The sequence below is a fragment of the Diachasma alloeum genome, unplaced genomic scaffold (assembly GCF_001412515.2).
Source record: "Diachasma alloeum isolate Michigan unplaced genomic scaffold, Dall2.0 Dall_scaffold_00381, whole genome shotgun sequence".
NCBI classification, from domain to species: Eukaryota; Metazoa; Arthropoda; class Insecta; order Hymenoptera; family Braconidae; genus Diachasma; species Diachasma alloeum.
Window position 1 is genome coordinate 195400 of NW_021680520.1, and position 22438 is coordinate 217837.

Below are 22438 nucleotides of genomic sequence, written 5' to 3' on the forward strand. Positions count from 1 at the left end.
CAGCTGTGTTTGGGGGAAACGGGCCAACGTACTGGCGTTCCAACTGGGCGATTCTAAAGGCGCTATCGACTTAGACTAGGGACCAACGGCTAGGTGAGAAGACTAGCGCCCCCTCGATTGCCGTCGAACTGATTGGTGGTGGTGGGATAACGGATGACCCACCGCCGCTGAGATGTTCAGACTAGGGGGAGAAGGCCCTAGGAGATTTCGAGACAGTCGGTGACAGGCACTGGAGTCGAGCGGATGTAAATCGTCCGGTCCTCGACTACGGTTGTAAGTGGCATTAGTCCATTATGGATTATGGGGGTCCGTTGTGAGGACAAGGTCCGGAACAGCGAGAGAATGGGACGCTTCGGCGGCCCAAACAGAAGGATCGGATTACTTTGAGGACGTGGAGTGTTTTAATTCTATGTTCTCAGGGATCTATCACTTCGGACGAAAGAAGTGGTGTTGGCGTGGATCCGTGGGCCGGGAGTAGGCCGACTCCTGGAGGCCCGATCGTACGTACCTCCATGACGAGTACTCTGGGTGTTGGCCCGCGATGATAGTGCTTTTACCGAGCATTGAGGTTGAGTTGGGGTGGGCATAGGTGGGTGAGAACAAGTCTCCGGATACCTGTGTCGCATGTACCTCTCAGTGTTCGGCGCTCCGAGGAGTGAGAAGGATTCGCAAGTGATGATCGACTTCTCCAGAGTTGAGCCACTCTGGAGAGGAAAGAAATACGTCAGAGGAATGGAAACATCCTCGGCGAAAGATACATGGAGGAATAGCTCCTGGAAGATACGCTTAATCGAAGTCTCTCGGCTGAAAAGACGAGGATCGATCGAGTGAAATACTCCTAGTATGGTAAACCTCGTCCACTCTACCGTTTTACGCTGATGCTGGCTCGGCATTGTTAGCCCCGCCACGAAAAGTCCTCAGGGTAGAAGAGTTATCCTCTGAGGCCGGATTACCGTTGGATTTTCCGTGAAAATCCAGCTGGCGCCCGACTTAATTGAGNAACCTCGTCCACTCTACCGTTTTACGCTGATGCTGGCTCGGCATTGTTAGCCCCGCCACGAAAAGTCCTCAGGGTAGAAGAGTTATCCTCTGAGGCCGGATTACCGTTGGATTTTCCGTGAAAATCCAGCTGGCGCCCGACTTAATTGAGCGATAGAGGAGATGCCCAAAATAGATTGGGATATTTGCTGGTGGAGCACCGGCAAAAATCCTTTACACACTTTACGCACACTAAACCGTTTCGAAAAGTGAACTTTTGAGGCAGGTATCACAAAAAAAATTGGTTGAGGTGGTCTTTTCATGCCATTCCTGTGAAAATCATAGTAAATAAACACGGGGCTGTTTGAGTCAACAACGTAACACACGGTGAATGGATGAAAACACTGACACCAAAATAAACACGGACAATGTTTCAATGTAAACCCCCATACCCTGTGAACTATGTACCACCCTCTGGGCCCGCGAAAGTGGGGAGCCTTTTCGCGATGTAACGTACTCGCACACGCACGTTATTGGCCCTTCCCTCTCTTCCGCTGCACCGACAGGATTTCCCAGAAGTTTGCATTCAGAGCATTAAGGGCTGGAAAATAATCCCGTTTTGGTTGTTCGCATTGATATCCCTAATGGGACCAACCAGAGTCACCAACATAGTTTCATAAAAATTAGCAGAAAATTGCAAAGAACAATATTTTGCAAGCTTAGATTAATTGAGATAGAAAATATCGTGACAAATATCGTGAAAATAAAATTGAAATCAGTTGAGTAGTTTTTGAGATATTGAATAAAAAAGATTTTACATACAAAATTGAATTCCTCTACATGTAACCATTTAATTTATCGAATCTTCAATACGAAACGCTGCAATGATGATAGAAAACTTCGTGCCAATTTCTCAAATAATGCCCTGATTTTTTCAAGTTATTATAAAATGGATACCAGGATTTCAAATGGAAAACAGAAATATATCGAAAATTATATGAATGGGTACATAAATTTTGATTGAGATGAACGATATTGAGACGGATATAAAAAAATGATTGAAATCGATTGAATTGTTTTTGAGATATTTGTTGAAAATTATTTAAAAATTAATCGCCCTTTTTGAAAAACTCATCGACAAGTCGAACTGGAATTTTCCACATTTTTGGAATTGATTTAGCCATCGAACCATGCAATTTACAAAACATTAATTTTGATACAAACCTTTCGGTTCTCTTCTACATGACAATGGAGAATTGCTCCAGATCTGAGATGTTTGATTTTACTGGACGTCAAAAGTTTGGCGTGATTGCTTGAATTTGAAATCTGCATCTCTGTTATCAATCCAGTTATAGCAGCCCCAGTTTTGGACCTCAAGACATCCTCTGAATCATAATCGACTATAATATCCTCTGATGCACTTGAATTTCCGTACCAACCGCTGGCACGTCCGGGATTCCCGATAAGATATTTATAATCACCACTTCTTATTACTGAGTAATTAAATTTTTCATCGATGTTGATAAGAACTTCAGTACGTGGGTTTTCTTTGTTGTCGGCTATCACTGGCCACATGTTGAAACCATCGAGTTTTGGCAGTGCGGTATCAATGCCTTATTAAAAAATCAAAATGGAAATATCATAAATTATTCATCAATTAGTCAGATTGTTCATGTATAGAAAAAATTACTTCTGCCAAAAAATTATGGATTTTCATGTAGATTTTCTTTCACATGGAATTAAAATAATTGTACATGAATTTCGGATCGGATCCTCGAACGTATTCTTTGCATCGAATACCTATAGCGAACACGGAGTGTGACTTATACGCCAACTTTCCTCACAGGAAGCGTTGAATGAATTTCACATTTGTTATCTTGAAAAGAGAGCGTATGGTTCTCCCAATGCACTTTTAGATATCTTTAGAGATCAAACAATATTATCCTACTCTGTAAAACGATACAACAGTAGCATTTTACAATGACATCAAAGAGAGAAATATTGCACAGTGAAATCATCATATCCAGAGTGGGGACTATTTAGAAAAACAATATATTAACTGTTTATGCTCATCAGATTTCCCATTCAACTCGAATTATACACACAGAAAACGCTGTGCAGATTATCTGCACACTTATGCGGATAATCTGCATAGTTATGCGGGATTCACACATAAGCCGAATTCACTCTCTTATGTGCAAATCTGCGGATTATCTGCACATCTATGCGTACTTTCCGCACAGATTTGGCATGATTTACACATAAGGGAGAAATTTTGATGAGGATACGTCTGTTTTCGTTATGAGGAGTCGTTTTGTGAAATTGAGCTTACAGGTCTAGATTTTTCTAGAAAATTCAAGGGACTTCAGGGAGTTTCTAGAAATTTCGAAAGAATTCAAGGAGTTTCTAAAAATTCTAAAATGTTCAAGAAATTTTTAAAAAATTCAAGAAAATGCATGGAGTTTCTAGAAATTTCGAGAAAATTAATAATAATAATAATAATTTATTTACCTGCGTCTGGTACATGGTACCATTATACAGGGAGATTTTACACTTCAATCCATGACTTACAATAATTAAATAAAAATAAAGTAAAACAGAAAATACAGCATAATTACCATTACTAAATTATCAGGATTGAATTTATGCGAAACAAAAGAGCTAATTACGAGAAAATTTAAGGAGTTTCTAGAAAATTCAAGGAAATGCAAGAAGATTCTAGAAATTTCGAGAAAAATCAGGGAGTTTCTGGAAATTTTAAGTGAATTCAAGGAATTTCTAGAAACTCTGAAGAAATTCCCGGAATTGCTAAAAAATTGAATAAAATTCTTAGGTGTTCTGGAAATTTGAATAAAATTTGAGTTTTTCAAAATATTCGAGGAATTTCTGAAGTTTTAAACAACATTCAAAAAAAATTTTTTTAAGGGGAGACCGCGATGAAATTCGAAAGTGTTGACTCGGCCTCAACAGCCATGGGATGACTTTTGATATATGAAGGGATATATATAAAAGTGAGAAATGTTGGATTTCGGGGTTTTCCCCAAGACCAAAATTCACTCTCCCAAGTTCTTTTATGTTAAGAAAAAGTTTATTGCTTTATGTTGCTATGGGGTCTTCCCTGAGAGTGTAAAATGGGGGAAAAGTCCTCTCGAGACTTTTAATGAGGGGTTTTACCCAAATGTGGGTTTTTCCCACAAGTACACCTGGCGACCAGGCGGGTCAAGAGGAAAGTCCAAGCGTTTGCTTCAGGGGGTGGAAATTATATTGCCCTCCTAGGTCTATATTAGCCCTGGGCCTCACTAGCAACTATCTTTCAGTCTCTCGTAGATATTCATAGTGTCAACTACCTCCTGACTGTGTAGAGTCTTAGAGATTTTTCAATTAAAGTGTTCACATAGATAAAAGGTGTTTGTTATTTTTTTAAACCCCATAATCCAAAAAGAAAAATTTCGGACTCGAACCGTTTTGCCCCGTATATCCACCAAAAACGTCATTTTTCACGTTTTTAGCTTAAAAAGGCTCCTTGAACCACAGTTTTCATCCGATTACAACTTTTTTTTTTTTAATGTTCGTTATACTCCAACGAAAAAACCCAAGTATCCGTTTTACTTTATATTTATTAGATGATGAGAAGATGTTTTTTTTACTTTTTATTTTTGTAACGAACATGTGGGGATGTTCGTTAGGACACGATGCTGCCATCAAAACAACTAACCCCCCCGTGACATAGGAAGGCGACCCGTGAGTAAAAGGTAGCGAGAGAGAGCGTTTCACTTTTCCACCCCGGGGTGGTCAGAAGTCCAATCCTCGTGACGACCATGAGGTTTGGGGGTTTCCACGTCATGGTGTGGCTAAATTTGTGTTTTAATTCCATAATATCATTTGTTTGATCTCAAGACCGGAGTAATTACGCGTTTTTGAGGGCCCATGAGATTATCGCGAAGAAGGGCCAAGTTATGAGTCATCCGATAATTCTTACGGGAGCCACCCTATTGTTAATCCTACGGCAAATCGATTAGGTCTGGCTGAAATGCCGGCGCTCCAAATTATAATGGATTTTACGGTGGTTAGATGGTTACGTTTTAGATTTTCGGTGGAAGGTCACGAGGAACACGTGCAATCCTTTTATCCCGTGAATTGCCAGGTTGCTTAGAGCTTTGAAAAATTAGGAGAATTAGTTAGTAGTATCGGTCTTTTAACCCCGTGAATCCAGGAGAACCGACCCGTAGGAGGCGCCAAAAACCCTTAGTAATTTTCCGAACGCCCACCAGTTCGGCCCAGGTTAATCATTAGTCAATTTTATAAAGTTACGTATAGAGAAATTAGAGTTGAGTATTTGTCGCGTTTGAATTCCCCAAAAGCATTTGGTGGCGCCAACAAAGCCAACGCTTGATGTGCCGAAAATCTCCGCTAATCAGAGCCCGTCTCTGTTGGCCAGAATTCGCGCTGCGGTTAGTGCCCATGACACTGACCCAGGGCAGTTAGTTCCGCGTTGACCGTCGTCGACCATTAGTCACGTACGAAATTTTGAGTGTGTCCACGCAACGTAATTGTGCCACGTGGATTATTATACCTTTTGGAGGAGCCGTACCGATCCAGGATGGTCCGAAAAGGGAAGAGGACCTCTAAACACAGGAAAATCGTGAGTTTTTAGTTCGGTTTATGTATTTTTCCGAATTCATCTTGGCTTTTCGTTATTCGACCACGGGGTCTTTAGCCCCGTACGTCGCATTTTATTCCGGTAAAACGGTGATTGTGACGCTTAATCCAAGTTATGAGGTGCCGATCCCCCTTTTTTTTTCACTCATGATTGGGTGNCACTCACGTTTAATTGCCACAGTGCGTCCATTCCCGTTATACGTGGGTTTTTGCGCGTAAGAAATTCCACTCGTGTTCGAATTGAGTTGGTTCGCGTAGATAGTTAATTAAAATTAGTGTTTGTGGGTCAATGTGTTCGGGGGGCTTCCCTAAGTAATTCATCTCAGGGTTTCCGAAAATTCGCTCTGCCGATTTCCGGATATTCCATTTTTGGTTTTTTTTAAATGGATTTCCAGCCCATTCTCGCTGGCGTGTATGCCGTGTTTCTCGAGGGGGAATTCCCCCCGACTCTCGACTCACCTCAGATACCCATCCATGTTTACACGTGGCTATTCTCGATTCACGCGGGTATTTCAGCGTTTAGAATTCCGCTCGGGGATTAATTAACCTGACGCGGCTAATTATTGAGGGAAAATTATTTTTTGGGTATTGTTGTCTTCGGTAGACTCTCCCGGACATTTTGTCTCAGGGTTCGTAATTTTTGACTCTGTCATTTTCGAGTTATGGCAAGTTGAGTTTTACGGAATTTCAGCCGTTCTGGCTGGTACGAAAAATCGATGGATGAATACGTTCTCCTCTCTCTCGCTCCCATTGTCGCTCGCATACCTTTCCCCCCAATTCTCGGAATTCTCGAGTATTTAGGGATTAGCGTGTATTTCTACTCTCCCCAAATGTTTATTTCGGCATATTTGAGGTATTTATGGGTGATATTAATTTCTTAGAATATTTTTGTCAGATTAGACTATTTCCTGTCAGAGTGCGGAATTAATATTATGATTAATATTATTGTCAGTATTGTTAGTTATTAATTGTAGATTTTTTTTCTTTTTTTTAAATATTTTTTTGAGAGAATTGAAATGTCTTTTTTTTGAAAAATTGGTGATTCTCATATTTCAATAGTGAAACACGTAAGAACGATGTTGATTTCTTTTCCTTTTTTTGTAGTTTTGGCCACCCAATACCCGTCTCCACCTGAAATCCACCCCTCTCTCCACAACCTAGCACACTGAGCGAACCCAGGACCGTTACCTTTCCCCAGAAATCTAGTTTTCTCCCTTTTTGTGTAAATTTTTGAGGTTTTGGAATCAATTAGAATTGGTTTTGTAGAATCATCCGGTTTGGTAATTCCGGCTAAAAATTACCTGGCGCCTATAGATTTTTGTATTTTTGAGTTTGACTAGATGAAGGGGAAGAAGGGCGAAGGTAATAGGCATTTTTAACCCCCATACGAAAATGTCACGTTACATTTTTTTTTCCTCTTTTTAGCAAATGCTAAAATTCGTTGTTTTCCACCCATTTTTTTTGTTACAATATTTCGATTACGTATGATTACAACGCGGAATAACGAAAAACAACTAGTTTTAGCATTTGCTAAAAAGAGGGAAAGAAATAAAACCTAAAAAAATCATTTTCTCATTATCTGATAAATATAAAGCAAAACGGATACTTGGGTTTGTTCGTTGGAGTATAGCAAACATTAAAAAAAAAAAAAGTTGAAATCGGATGAAAACTGTGGTACAAGGGGCATTTCTAAGCTAAAAACGTGAAAAACGACGTTTTTGATAGATATACGAAGAAAATGAATTCTTACTTTTTCAAGTTTCAGCAATGTTCTCATTTAAACCATTAAAATGCAACCTGAGAAATAACTCTCATACCACTCAGGAGAAAAAAATTAGCGAAAAAATCCCCGTAATTGACTTTTTTGACCTAGCGTTTTTATGTGGAACTGCATCAGTAGAATATTTTCTAATTAACAATTCAAAAAAACTGTCTAGCAAATTTGCGAGGATTTTCTACTAAATTTTTTCGTGCGTACTTATTTTCTTCAACTTATTTACCTTTTATAGGGGAGGCTGAGACAAACTGAAACCTTAGCTACCCACAGCGTGATGAAGAGTCGAAACTAATACAACAAACAGCGCTCTTTCACTTTCCTCTACTGTTCTATTTTGTCCCATTATCCCCTTAAATTATTGATTTAAAAGTTACAATTTTTTTTTGCTTTCTCTATGAAATTCCGAATTGTTAAAGTCGCAATTCGTTAAAGTTTCGGTGAGTACTGGTTTTTTTTTCTGCGGAACTCTTATGGGCGGAACATGCATAAATAGTGCAGATAATCTGCAATTGGTTACTAGCAGATTTCATGCATACTTTATGCATATTTCATGCATAACTATACAGACTTTACACATAGTGGGAGGTTCGCGGAGCTTATGTATAAAACCTGCATAAGATTGCAGATAATCTGCACAACGTTTTCTGTGTGTATATCTTAAATCACCAGTTGTTTGTTGTAATTACACACAAATATTCTTTCCGCATCTACTCTCCCTGATTGTGATTTTTTGACATTACAGTGATAGTAGGGTATCAAAACCGGAGCTGAATCAAAAGTGGTTGGGGGACTTCCCATTTTTATGCTGATCTGCGTACGTCGTGGGAATTTCTTTTTCATGAATTTAGTAGTCATCCGAAATTCCAGTGTCTGATTTCCGTGGGGTTTGGCGACAAGTGCTGACAGATTCTAATTTCTACAAATTTCATACATTTTTTCTTGGAATGATAGCATATTCTATGCACGAGTTTTAAATGCTCATACTAGCAATTTTTCGTGAGAAAGTTCCCTTTTTTTTTGCTTACATAGCAACATAGTCTAGGATTTTTGTGATTATTTTTTTATTTGTTCATATGTTTCGTAGAACATCTATTCAGCAGCTTCTGATTTCCGTGAGAACAGAACACTAGACAAAGATGTTCTATCATGCTAAGGCTATTATAAATGGAAGGTCTAGGAGCTTGTAGATCAGTCTTTTCTGTGAGTCTGGGAGGCAAAAGTATAACGATGAGTATCATAATGGATTTCGAAGGCTTCAAACAGCTGAACAATAAATTTGTATTAAAAGAACTTGCTGCTATTCACATTGATTATGAGACAGCCTCTCAGACTAATCAATTCAAAAGAGGATATTTCATTTTCAAGCCACCGATGATGTGGAAAGACCTTCCTCAACCCTACAAACAAATCAACTGATGGTGCGAGAAAAACCAGTATGGAATTCCGTGGGAGGTTGGAAATTTTTCCTATGAGGAAATTAAGCATGTCTTCAGAAATATCCTGAAAAACGTGAGATATATTTTCGTCAAGGGTTATGAGAAGAAACAATGACTCCATAGTTTTATTGGATGGTCTACTTCGATCATCGATTTAGCTGAGATTGGATGTCCACCTCTCCGAACATTGAGCGCATCAATTGTAACGGCCTGTAGTTATTATCATTTACGTGCGAAGTGCTACAATTGTGCGGAAGTTGACGTTGAGAAATTGTGGGGCTGGTATATTCATCCTTTTGGTGCAACACCATCAAAAAAAAAATTCCATCATGTTATATTATCAAATTCAGAATTTTTCGAAGATGAGGAAAGAAGGCATCGATTGCCTCCCAGGCGAGTTCATCATGCAATTTGCTTCGAAACTCGTGATTCAGCAGGAGAATTTCCATAGAAAACTTTGGGATGATTAAAAAAAAAAGTGAATAGATTTTAAGTTCTATTTATGTATTTTATTGGAAATTATATTGATAATGAAATATTCATCGAACTTCCCTATCAGGAGAATTTCTCCAAATTATTAAACATTTTATTGTTAAGAAGGAAGAACAAACACAGAATGTAATATTTTACTCGAGAGACATTCGATGTTTGGGTGATAAATACTTCATTTCTGAATAGTGAATTATATAATCAACTTTTTTCCTGGTTCATAAATCAATAAACAATGTATATGGAAAATAAATAAATGAATATTCCTAAAAAAAAGAAAACGTGTGAATTGATAATTTTAAAACCTGGGAAAATATAATATTTCTGGTTCGCATCGGAATTTAAAAAACTGTGAAAAGCAGTTTTTATCATCTTTATCATTCAAGTGCAAAGGGGATTCTGTTTCTGTGATCTATCCTGAGAATTTCGGTCGTTCATCTCCTTATCACTTGGAAAATGGCGTAGAAAAAAAGGAAAAAAGAGTAGCGAAGCATATATATACTCGAAGCGATCGTAACAAGAGCATTCATTTCACATTGATATTTTCATCATTCACGATTCAAATTATCTCCAGACAGCCAAGTGTTACGAAACGAACAAAGTGTTTGGGTGGGGGTACCCCCCCCCCCTACCAAAGAATAGGGGTAGGATACCATCGTGAACATCGTGAAAAAGTGTCCGGTTTTCTCTCTCGTTCTAGGGTTTTCCGCTGCCTTCGATGTTATTGTATCTGAGCCGTGAGGAGAGGGTTTAGATACGGATATCGCGGAAAAGCGTCCAATTTTTCATTCGCTGTAGGATTTTCCACTGCGTTTGATGTTACTCGTATGTCAACGGGCTGGGTCAAGAAGAGGAGGTTCTGAGAAATATCTCTTGAGAGCAAACAACATCTAGACCATCCCGTTCAGGACATTCAGGAAGAGGATTGAACAGCGGCGTCCCTCTACGGAGGCCATGTATTTCAAAAGGGGCATAAGGTGTCTTCAGAGCAGGGATCCAGTGCCTCCAACTACTAAGTGATAGTAGTCCAGGACATCCTGATACAAGGAACGACCGGGAGGAGGAAATTCTCCCGGAGATGTAGCGAGGAGTGGGAACCCTTACCCCCATCTTTGTGATGAAGTTTCCCCTACGCTTTCCGAATCCTCACCGGAATATAATAGAATTATAGTCAGAGGCTGACAGTATGCTCAAACCATTCAGTGCTCGATGACAGTTCAGAGCCCTATCCGGAGGCAAAAGATGGTTCGTTTTCAACTGGAATCAACGATTCATCCATTAATTGCGTGGAATTTCGCCTATCGCGCATCCTGTAAATGACTTTGGTAGGAATTAGCACGGGACACTGTACGTTTCAAGTGAAGAATCGAGTTGATTAGTGATAATATCAATTTGATACTCACTGCTGAACATCGAAGAAGAATTTGGTGTGAACGCTTTGAATCTGCATTACCTACAGTTGGAAAATCATGAAGAATTTGAACCCTAGAGAACTTACAGAGTTATGCTGTCCATCTCTATATGCTTTTGGTGAGTCTGACATAATTTGCAAGTATTTTGGTGATAATGTACCAGAATATGTCTACGACTTCATTTTGGATTTGAAAAAATTTCGTTTTAATTTACAAAGAATCAAATTAAAGCGGAAATGTTCTAGGAAGGAAGACTATGAGAGTGATACAGTTAATGAAAATAAACAGAAACGTAAGATGAAGAAACTAATGAAACGTATCGAAGAAAGAAGCTCAACACTTGGGGACTTCGATGCAGAGTGCAAATGGCCCCAGAAAAATAAGAAAGGGACTCATAAGAGAGTGCAGATACAAGCTACTGCAAAATAATTATAAGTATGGATAAATGTAGGAGGTTGAGAGAGAGTGTGTGTCTTAAGCTACAGAATGACAATAAAAACAATTTATATGATCACAATTTATTTTATTCATTTTCAATCCATTCGTCACCTTCACAACAAGGTTCTATACTGAATTCACATCAGTTTTCGTACATTTCCACTGAGGGTTGTATTGTATAACACGATCGTACAAAATCAGACAATAAGCTGATGTTAAATTAGGAATGAGGTTCGATGATTCAAATTCAAGACGAATCTCGACAGGTCGTGATTTTCAAGATTCAGTCTGCTTCGAGCAATTAATTATAACCAACGGTGCATATTTCATATAATTTGTTTTGCTAAGTAATGGTTGTGCTTCCTTATCGTAGTAAGAACTTTGAAAATTAGTATACATATCATATAACAATATATATTGAAATTTATATGGATGTATATTCAAATGTATATTCAAATTTCCATATGGATAGCTTTGTGAATTCAAGAATAATTTCACATCTCGGATGTTACAGTGATCAAATTCGCTAGCATTTTTTCCTACTATAGTTTTCCTCGCTGATTATAAACCAAGGATTATGTAACCCGGTTTTTCGAGTTGGGTTAAAGTTTTCACCACCCAGATGTATTTTGTAGTGGCGGCAGTATGGGATACTCAAACAATTCCCACGTACGGTAACCAATAGGAATTGGTAGATCCTTTTGAATACAATTCAACAACTTGATTTTATGACATTCTGAAACTTTAACATACGGAATCATCCATTCTATTTTTGATAGTGAAGTGCTGAACGATCCATCTTGAGTCAAATCTCCTGTCTGTAATACAGCATTCGCATCTGTAGTTGATCTTGTGAGGATCAGCTCATGTTTAGCATGAATAATGATTCGTTGATAATCTTCAGCGAACCCTAAAATGAAACCCAGGGGAATGGAAATATCAAAATATCATTCAGCATTAGTTGTCGCAGCATCACCATCATTATTCAAGCATCCTGCATTTTCCAATAATAACATTTGATGCCCACTTTGTGAGACATAATTTTTCATGAGGGTTGTTATGCCTACATTCTTACATCGATCGATTTCAATAGCATTAAGTTCATATCGAATCTCTTCAAAAAGGTGGCATATGGCATTATTTACTAATTGCACATTATTGATAACTTCACCATTCGGTTTCGTTAGCCTACCAGAGAACTTCTGCTTGGTAGTAAACATAAATCTTGATATCGGATAACTATGCAAATTTCCTCAATATTCTTAAAAATGCTTGATGCGAAAGGTTGGTGTGCGTGTATTTCATAGTGTGCTATGGATTCATCAAAAACCAGAGGCTTCTGAATGTTTAATGTTTCTTCCATGGTAGAAAACACACAACAACAATGCTCCAGAATCATACTTTTATTCTTTTGAACGCTTCCTTTTTCTGCCTCCAACGTTTATGTTGAGTCCGAGACTTTTGAGGAATTGAAGATTCTGACGTGTCACTTTCTCGAGAGGTAACGGATGATTGATTGGTTTCGAGCATGTTGACTGCCTTTTATAGGATTTTCCAATTTTAGAATGGAATACAATACCCAATCGAAACCGATGTTCTCGACCATATGCTTTCAAATTGTTAAAATAATTTTGGGCCATGTTTAAGTCAACAGCAGTAAACACTCAAAAATTAAGTAATCAAAATTGCACTACGTTTCGAATGCTCTAAGCATTCCTCCTCAGGTGCATCATTTTATTCTAAAACAAGATATACTCCAAGAAATCCATATTCCCCAAGAACTCACGCTATGCTATTGTTGTGGCAAATAAACAACAGCCATAACTTTATGAGTTGACAGTGCTGATCACACCATCCGTATGCAAAAATCTTTCCCATTATCAAAAACAATTTTACGAATGTACGTCAAATAATTCCGTGAAGTCAATGTAAACAGTAGTCAACTTCACATTGACTAATGTTCAATGAACAGATTATTGATTCTTTTTAGTAGTCTTGAGACACTTGAGTGCAGCCTTCATGATATCTCCATTACTTGATGCCTGCATCAATAATTTCGCACCGTTTATAATGGTCTTAAGGCGAATAAGTTTGCCGCCTTTTTTCTTCTTTCTAGACAGCCTTTTCTTATTATTAATTGTCATTCCCATACTGAGTTCCCTTTTAACCTTCATAACTTTTGGAACACTCCAAGCAGCGATTTTCTCACCCAATTTTGCGTCTTCAGCCTTCACAGCGTTGAGCTTTCTCTTCAAGAATTTCATCTGCCCTCTATCGAGCTGTAAGATCTTCACTATGCTGTGAAAATGCAATATCGTGGTCTTTACACGCTGAATCTAACGGATTTATACCAGGATCTCCACGAGCGAGACGTTTCTCCAGTTTGGTTCCAGGTCCACAATACTGATAACCTGGTAAATGTTGTTCGATGGAAAGTTTATTGATGAGAGAATTGACAACCACCACTTTTACGTCCCTTTGCTACCATTCGCGAGTGCCAACTGATGCGAACGCTTATAAATTCATAGTATTTATAGCATTGCGCTTAGTTCAGAAATGTAGTTCACAGAGCAAACAACGAAATTATCAGTAATAAACTTCGATAAGGTTGTTCAATCTGAAAAGGATGGATCGTAGACTAACGTCATCGAGAGTTACTTCCAAATAGTATGCGTGCAGTCATTTGTGGACCTTCGAATTGCGGAAAAAGAAATGTCTTGCTATCCCTAATTACTCACCCTAACGGTTTGAGATTTGAAAATGTTTATGTTTATTCGAAATCTCTAAATCAACCAAAATATAAATTTCTCGAGAAACTTCAAGTCCATAGAAGAAATCGGATATTATCCTTGTGCTGATCATGAGCAAGTTATTCAACCGGAAAATGCTCAACCCAACTCGATCATGATATTCGATGATGTTGCATGCGAGAAACAGGATAACATTCGAAATTTTTTCTGTATGGGACATCATCGTGATGTAGATTCCTTCTATCTTTGTCAAACTTATGCTCGTATACTGAAACATCTTATTCGTGACAATACGAATTTTCTCATACTCTTCGACCAAGATGAGATGAATCTGAAGCACATTTATGACGACCACATCAACACTGATATAACTTTCACTCAGTTCAACAATGTATGTTCTACCTGTTGGAATAACAACAAGCATGGTTTTATGGTTATTGATAAAGATAGGGGAATCGGTGACGGGAGATATCGGAAGGGAGTTGATTGCTTCATAAGACTGTAGTCAACGGATAGTTTCAGCAGTTTTGCCCCAATTCTCATTGAGTCAACATGCAAGTTAGCGACATTGATGCTCAAAAGAAAGTACTGCATTAAAATTCGAGAGCGAATGATGCCATACGAAAGAAGTATCAATCCATTAAAACGAGTAGAGAGAGTGTGATAGATACCATGAATGAAGTCTTCCAACCGATAAATGGACCACTCAGGAAGTTGACTGATAATTCACAATCATCAATCATAGACATAAGAGATGAAATCCGGTAAACATCGGATGATGTGATAGGTCCGCAAAGAAAACTCAGTAAGAAAAAGAGAGAGTGATAGTGGACTCCCGACTAGTTACAATAATTCTACTACTAATACAGAAACAGAATCTTCTATATCTCCAGACGATAAAGAAGAATACTCTATGAGTATCTCAATCTTCTTAAGGGAAATCGAAGAACCTCAGCCCACGTGACGAAAAATTATAATAATAATTATATGATTGGTAATTCAAAAGTGCAATTCAATAACGACTTTATACAAATAGGGAATACACATGTACCTGTGAGTCGAGGTTTATTTGAATTGTTATTCAAAGAGAAACCGAATGATGATGTCATTACTATTAATAACTGGATGCATTATGGTAAAATAATTTCCATAACTCGATGTAAATCTCATAGAAATAGGAAGAAAAACAATCAACTTTGTTTCAGAACCAGACGTAGATGGGGTAGCATTATGAAATCTAAGAAACTTGGAAAAGGTTTACCTGAGTATATGATGGTGGGAGATAATAAAAACATAGATTATGTTCATTGGGATGATCCCAATGAGCTTATCGAACGTTTACAACTACTTACTGCATCTCAACTAGCTGGGAATCCTAGCCAAAATAATGAAATAATGTCTATACTTGAAGAATTGGGAGAAGCAAACATTATCAATTAAAACCGCATCATCCGGTTATCAAAGCTCAATTTAAATCCAACCCACCATGAGTGCTGACGTATTTGGTCGACAATTAGGTAAGAGCAAAATGAGAATCGGTCTACATGCTCGTGGGCCACCTGGATATAGTTTCAAAGTCACTCGTGAAGGACAATATAATATGACTTCTAAGAGACTATGCAATGTTGCTGATGCTATCGAATGATACCATCTCTATGAAAATGCTGGAATCCAGTTTGAAAGAATTACAACACATCATGTATATCAAACTCGAAGACTTGAAGAAACGTATTGATGATCACACTATTCGTAGTCACACAATGGCTTCTCAAATATCTACAAATTCTATACGACCTAATGAAACCATCGATCGATCGCAGCAATATGATGATATTATTGATATACCATATAAGAGGATACATCTCTGTGAGAGCTCCATTCCATTACCAAAAATGACATCAACAGCTTGAAGAGATAAGTGTTGTAATAAGCAATGGTGAATGTAAATGAGGAGAAAATTCAAGTAGTTAAGGAACTCCATCGACCAGCTAGAAGAAATTACCCTAGACGACAGGTCTACATCCGTGGATTAGATGAAACTTGGCAAACTGATCTTATAGATATGTTATGTTCATGAAAATAATGGTTATAAATATATATTGAACGTGATCGATACATTCTCGAAATATGCCGGGGCAGTAGCAGTCAAGAGCAAGAGTGGTTTTGAGGTGGAAAAAATGATGCGGTCTATATTCATTGAAAATTACCGAGTACCGAAGAAACTACAAGTGGATAAAGGGAGAGGATTCTATAATCATAATTTTGAATCACTAATGAAGCATAACAGAATTCATATGTGTTCTACGGAAAGTACCTTGAAAGCTTGTATAGTTGAGCGGTTTAATCGTACACTCAAAGGAAGCATGTGGAAATTATTTAGTCTTCAGTGTAATTACGGATGAATTGAAATATTACCGAAAATAGTTTCATCGTACAATGATACTCAACATCGGATATAAAAATTAAACCGAAAGATGTTACAATTGAGAATGAAAAAATCATTCGACTGACAATTTATGGAAATTTTATAATCGACAAACCTACTAGAGGCAAGTTTCGAGTTGGTGCCAAAGTTCGCATCAGTAAATTCAAACATATCTTTGAAAAACGATACACACCGAACTGGACAACAGAAATATTCACTATCAGACGAATATTGAATACACAACCTATAACATATTTACTGAAAGATTATCAGCAGAACGATATCAGTGGTTGGTTTTATGAACACGAGCTTACTTCAGTTAAATACCCCAATGTATACCTTATTAAAAAAATCGTAAAGAAGAAAGGGAAGAAAGTCTTAGTGAAATGATTGGGATTTAGCGATGCTTATAATACTTGTGAAAATGAAAGTGATGTATAAAGCATAATGAATAAATAAATCTGAGTTTTTATTAGTAAACATAATGATGATTTATTTTTCTCCATATCCCCACGGTACAGTATCAGTTGTGTTAGGTAAAATCATACGTTTATCATCACACCAATTTAAGGCTAATTTTTCTTGGACTATCGTCGGGACTGCATGTTTTTTTGCTTTGAATTAAATATTTTGTTTTGACTAAATTGTTATGATGAAAGAGACAATTTATGTAATCTTCATATGTAATCGTTTTGAGTATAGCACCTTGGATTCCTTTCGCACGCTTCTTTTCTTGACCATCCACTACAACCATATACAACTTGGCGTGGATTTCAATGAATTCTGTGATAATTTTACCGTTGTACTCATCTTTCATTAATCCTAAAACTTTTTTGTTACGTAATGGAATCCCATAGATGTTATTAATCGGATATTCTGAAGTGTTAAATCTCTGATAATTTGTCTTAACTGATTCATATATATGTTGTCCAGTAAATTCATAGATAAGGCTATCAGTGTCTGTATAGAGTAATTTACTACAATTATTGAATTTTTTTTTTTCATAATCGTAATGAAATTCCTAAATATGTTTTTGATAAATCTAATATGGTAAATCCAATATGTATCGGTCTATTGAAGTAACCTTTAGTCTGATTCAATTCAATTATTACCATATCATCATCCAGGATAGTACTGCTATGGAAATTTGGTTTCGCGATCAAGGCTTTTGCACCGTAGCGACCATTCCAATGTGTTACCAATTTAACATCTTTCCGTTTCCTTATATTTTCCATTGTTTTACCAAAAACGGCATTATTCATTAATTTGTAGAAGTTTTTATCAAAATCGTTTTTGGATATCTTCCTCCTTTCAGTATTCAGATATTTTCTCAACCACTGACTTTATTCGAATTTCAAAATTCAATGAATTTTCATCAGCTTCATACCCATTCTAAGATATTGTTTCAGATTCATGTAGTGAATTATATATTTATTCTTTGAAAACAATGTGGTCATCAACTTTGTCGTTTTACTACTAGGAGCTCTGAAATGTTCAGGACACAGAGGTAGATCTTTATGCAATTCATGAAGGTCTTTTGGGTACTCTAAATCAACTTCTAGAATATATCCGATAGAAGAGTCATCTGCAATCATGCAAATATCAATGGAAAGATCATTTTCCCATTCGAATTCACCATAAGGTAGGAACTGACTCATAGCAGCACCATATAGATTATTCACATCAAAATACATGATATAGGTTTCTATTCCTTTAGAATTGAAAGAGTCACCCATATACTTGTTATTTGCTTTACTATATCGATTGCTGCAGAGCTACCCTTCCTCGAATACCCTTTTCTATGAACAAATGCATTTCAACATCATGCAACAGCTCAAGTTTAACCGTCTTATATTTGAGCATGACGTCAAACGAAAGTCCTGGAGCTGTATAATAATTCAATGGATCTAATTCATATATTGAAAAACAACTGCGTCGGAAATTCTCAAACACGTCAGCTAAAAGTAAAACATCAGTTTTCAGATATAAATCTGAATATTCTCCTAGTGTTTTAATATTAGACGTTTTCCATACTGATTTTGCATGCTCATAATCTTCTTCTGAGATAGTTCCATTACCCAATTTCAAATAAAAATCCTCCCTCGCTGGTAACTGTTCCTCATCGAGTTTCTTCCAATCAGAAATATATTCATATGGAAAAATCTCCTTTCTTATAGCTCAGTGAAACTTCTCTATAGAATCATATGATTGTTCGGTAATTATCTTATCAGTTTCATTCAGATACGATGCTAACTTCTCAAGGCTACTTGCCATAAATCTGAAAGAATCTAAAAATCTTAAATTCACCTTGGTACCTGAAACTTCCTTGTAAAAGAGATACACCGCTCTTTATTAATTGGGAGTAAATCCACTCTACCCTTGAATTGAGTAGCTACAGCTTTTATTAAAAAATGAGTCTCATATCCAGACATATTGTGAAAGACTATGGGTATATCATAAAAAATTGTATAGTTAATCTGCCTAAAAACACAAAAACAAATGTTTTTGTAAAAAAACTGGGCCAAGAAAAAGTTTTGTTTGATTCCTAATGGGAAGTCGAAGTTTTTGAAAAATACATAGAAATAAAAAAGGAAGCCAAGTTAGGAATTTTGAATAAATGGTGATAGTGCACAATCAGGTTTCTATAAGAAAAATAGTTCTCAATGGAATAAGTATTCTAAAAAATTTCTCCATGAAATGAAAAATGAGTAGGAGCAGGGCCAATGTCCTTGACGCGGATCAAAGGATGGAGGAGTAGATTGATACAGACAGTGAATTGAAAAACTCCGCGCCAAGAACGTTGGTCCTGCTCCTACTGATTTTTTATTTCATGGAGAATTTTTTTAGAATACTTATTCCATTGAGAACTATTTTTCTTATAGAAACCTGATTGTGCACTATCACCATTTATTCAAAATTACTAACTTGGCTTCCTTTTTTATTTCTATGTATTTTTCAGAAACTTCGACTTCCCAGTAGAAATAAAACAAAAATTTTCTTGGCCCAGTTTTTTTACAAAAACATTTGTTTTCGTGTTTTTAGGCCGATTTCATTATTTTTTTCAAAATAAGCAAGGACTGTTTTTACATCCGGTGAAATTTGTTCTTTTCAATTCAATTTAACTGATTCATTTTTCATAAGATAGAACATTTTTTGAATCAACAATTGAAGGGAAATAAACAGTTCTACTCCAGATTTATTCTCTCCACCGAATTTTAAATTTTAAGCAACTATTAATAATTTTCTGACTTGATTTGGTTCCTCATTTAATTTTTGCTCTGGTGATTCGTATATGGATTGTATTTCGTGGAAAGATGAATTGATTTCCTTGTCGAAATAGTCGAACAAAATGTTCACAAAGAATTCTTTTTAAAAACATGTTTTTGTTTTTTTTTTGTTTTTAAAAATATTAGGGAAACATTAGGTGGAATGGACTCTTCTGACTTCTTGTTTCAATATTTATAACCAAGGAACAAATTTATCGATTGAGCTCAGTCTAAGCTTATTACAAAGGGGCTGACTGTACTTTAATTTAAAAAAAAATCTATTTCATCAGCACTTCAATAAGACATCAACATTTTGGAAAGGGTTCAAAGTGTCCATTTAATCCCACCGTCTCCTACTAATTTTTCCTAAATAATCACAAAATTGTTCGCATTTCACTGTCACTTGATTGAGTGAATTTTTTTCCACGGAATGAAAACATTTTCTGTTATACTCGGAGAAAAATAAATATTTTCTTTTCGAATTTAACTATTCACGGACATTTAATACTTGATCATACAATATTTTCGACACATCTCCCTTTTGTCACATTCCAAACATAAACCGATAACCTCACAAACAGTGCATAAACTGCCTTTATGTCCGAGGTCCGTATATGAATATAGATATGGCGGGATGAAATTCGAATTTTCGACGAGAGAGAACAAAATAGAACACCGAGTCGATTTTCCGTTTCATTCTAATAAGTGATTTAACTTGAAGAAGAACATTTTCCGTGGTTCTCCATAACAACATCACAACCCACATTCAAATGCACTGGTGGCAACACTTCAACGTTGGATATGAGGCTCAGTTGGACCGGCGCTGCCAACGTTACAACTTGATTCTCCGACTTTATAATGTGAATCGCGAGAATGTGAATATCAACCCGTTGTTATGCGCGTATCTTTTTTACTGTTAATCCAATAAATACCATAGTTACACAGTTGAAAAGCTCATAGGCGATTTATATAATATAACTAACGACACTTTCCCGATTTGTCGTCCCGTTTTCATTATACCGAATGTAAATCATTTAAAGGTAGTGGAGGGGGAAGTTCTGTCGTGTATAGATACGCGGTGCGGTCGGCCTGATGTTTTGCTCAGTCGGTCAAAACTTTTCTTGGCCGATACGCTGTCGCGTATCTCGATATTGCACCCTGAATGTGCAGGACCACGATATCTGCCTGTAAAGTGGCAATGATCACGATGCCTGATAGAGTTTTGAGTGAACTTTTCATTACAAATTGAAGCTATGATTTTTGAACTATAGAGTATTATTTTCTTGCGTAGGGAGTATCATTTTCCATTTATTCATACTCTCAGAATCTATTCTATGATTTTCATACGTTCTCTGTAATCAGAAATGTGATAAACATCTATCACATATCCACGTGAAATGTCCACTCTTCGAAAGTTGCTTACTCAATAGAGTCGAGAGGGGATGGTCTAGATGTTGTTTGGTCTCAAGAGATATTTCTCAGAACCTTCTCTTCTTGACCCAGCCCGTTGACATAAGAGTAACATCAAACGCAGTGGAAAACCCTTCAGCGAATGAAAAGTTGGACACTTTCCCGCGATATCCGTATCTAAACCCCCTCCTCATAGCTCAGATACAGTAACATCGAACATCATTTCAATCTTGACTCTCATCAATGAATTTAACTGCTGCAGAATATATGCCCCCACATTTTCCCTGACCCCAATCACTGCTTTCTGAGTCAGCATCTGATGAATACGTAGCCTTAACTGTCTTCCCGTTGAAAATTCCACAGTTTTCATTACAGTCACTGCCCTCAGAATCAGCATTATCGAAACGATCAGGTAAGTAGATCGCGTCCACCGTTTCCCCATAGAATATCCCTTGAGGTTGAACATTTGGAACATGCCCTTCAATGTTATCATTCGATGTATTTGTGCTCCCCATCATCCTCACTCACTGTCGATTTAACTATTTCGACAACCTCATCTGTTAAATCAGCAGCACAGATGTAGTCCATAGCTTCCACTTGATTGTTTTCATCCTCATGATTCCTCAAAAATGATGGCATTAATAAATCGATTGGTTCGCGAACGAGTGATGATGATGATGCATTGAGAGGTCAATGGGCGATTCACACTGAGGTAGGAACGGGTCGTTTTCACTTAAAAAATTTACAGGATTTACATTCTGTGTTGAACTTGAATACGGTCCACTCTCTGTTGCTTCCTCATAGCGTGGAGTGTGATTACACTGCGCTATTATTGGATACTGTTCACACTGAATTATGAATGGAGAGAGTGAAGCACTTTGATTTATTGCGGGTATGTAGAACAATTTAGCATTCTGATTTCGATGGTATTGTGCAGTGATTCCATTGACTGTCAACGAAACATCAACATAACTCAGTTGATGGATCTTCACAATCGAAAGAATCAAATCTGTCAAATATTGTGAGGATACAATCGACCATTCAAGTGGCGCACGAATACTTCTCAATAATGCGCTCATATTTTTCTCAAAAAATGAAACGAAAAACCAGTCAAATAATCAATCCAGCAATGTTCAATGAAACAACTATCGGCACTTGATATATCAACGATCAATCAATGAATAAATCCATCTTCAATGGAATAACTATAAACAATTAGTTCATTTTATAACACTTGACTGTCTGGAGAAAATTTGAATCGTGAATGATGAAAATATCAACGTGAAATATCGGCACTTGATATATCAATGATCAATCAATGAATTTAACAATCTTCAATTGGATAACTATTGGGTTGGGGAAAAAGTAATTTCGGATTTTTTCATGTTTTTCGAAGTA

The 22438-nt window shown here is 37.0% G+C and overlaps 1 protein-coding gene across 1 annotated transcript in view; it reads right to left on the reverse strand.

Annotated features, from left to right (window-relative positions):
- The window catches only part of LOC107041831, an 82223-nt gene that overhangs the window by 12926 nt on the left and 46859 nt on the right, over window positions 1-22438 (reverse strand). The window contains exon 8 of the mRNA XM_029126389.1: window positions 2203-2591. Within this exon, the coding sequence (XP_028982222.1) occupies window positions 2203-2591 (389 nt within the window). The remainder of the gene's footprint in view (window positions 1-2202; window positions 2592-22438) is intronic.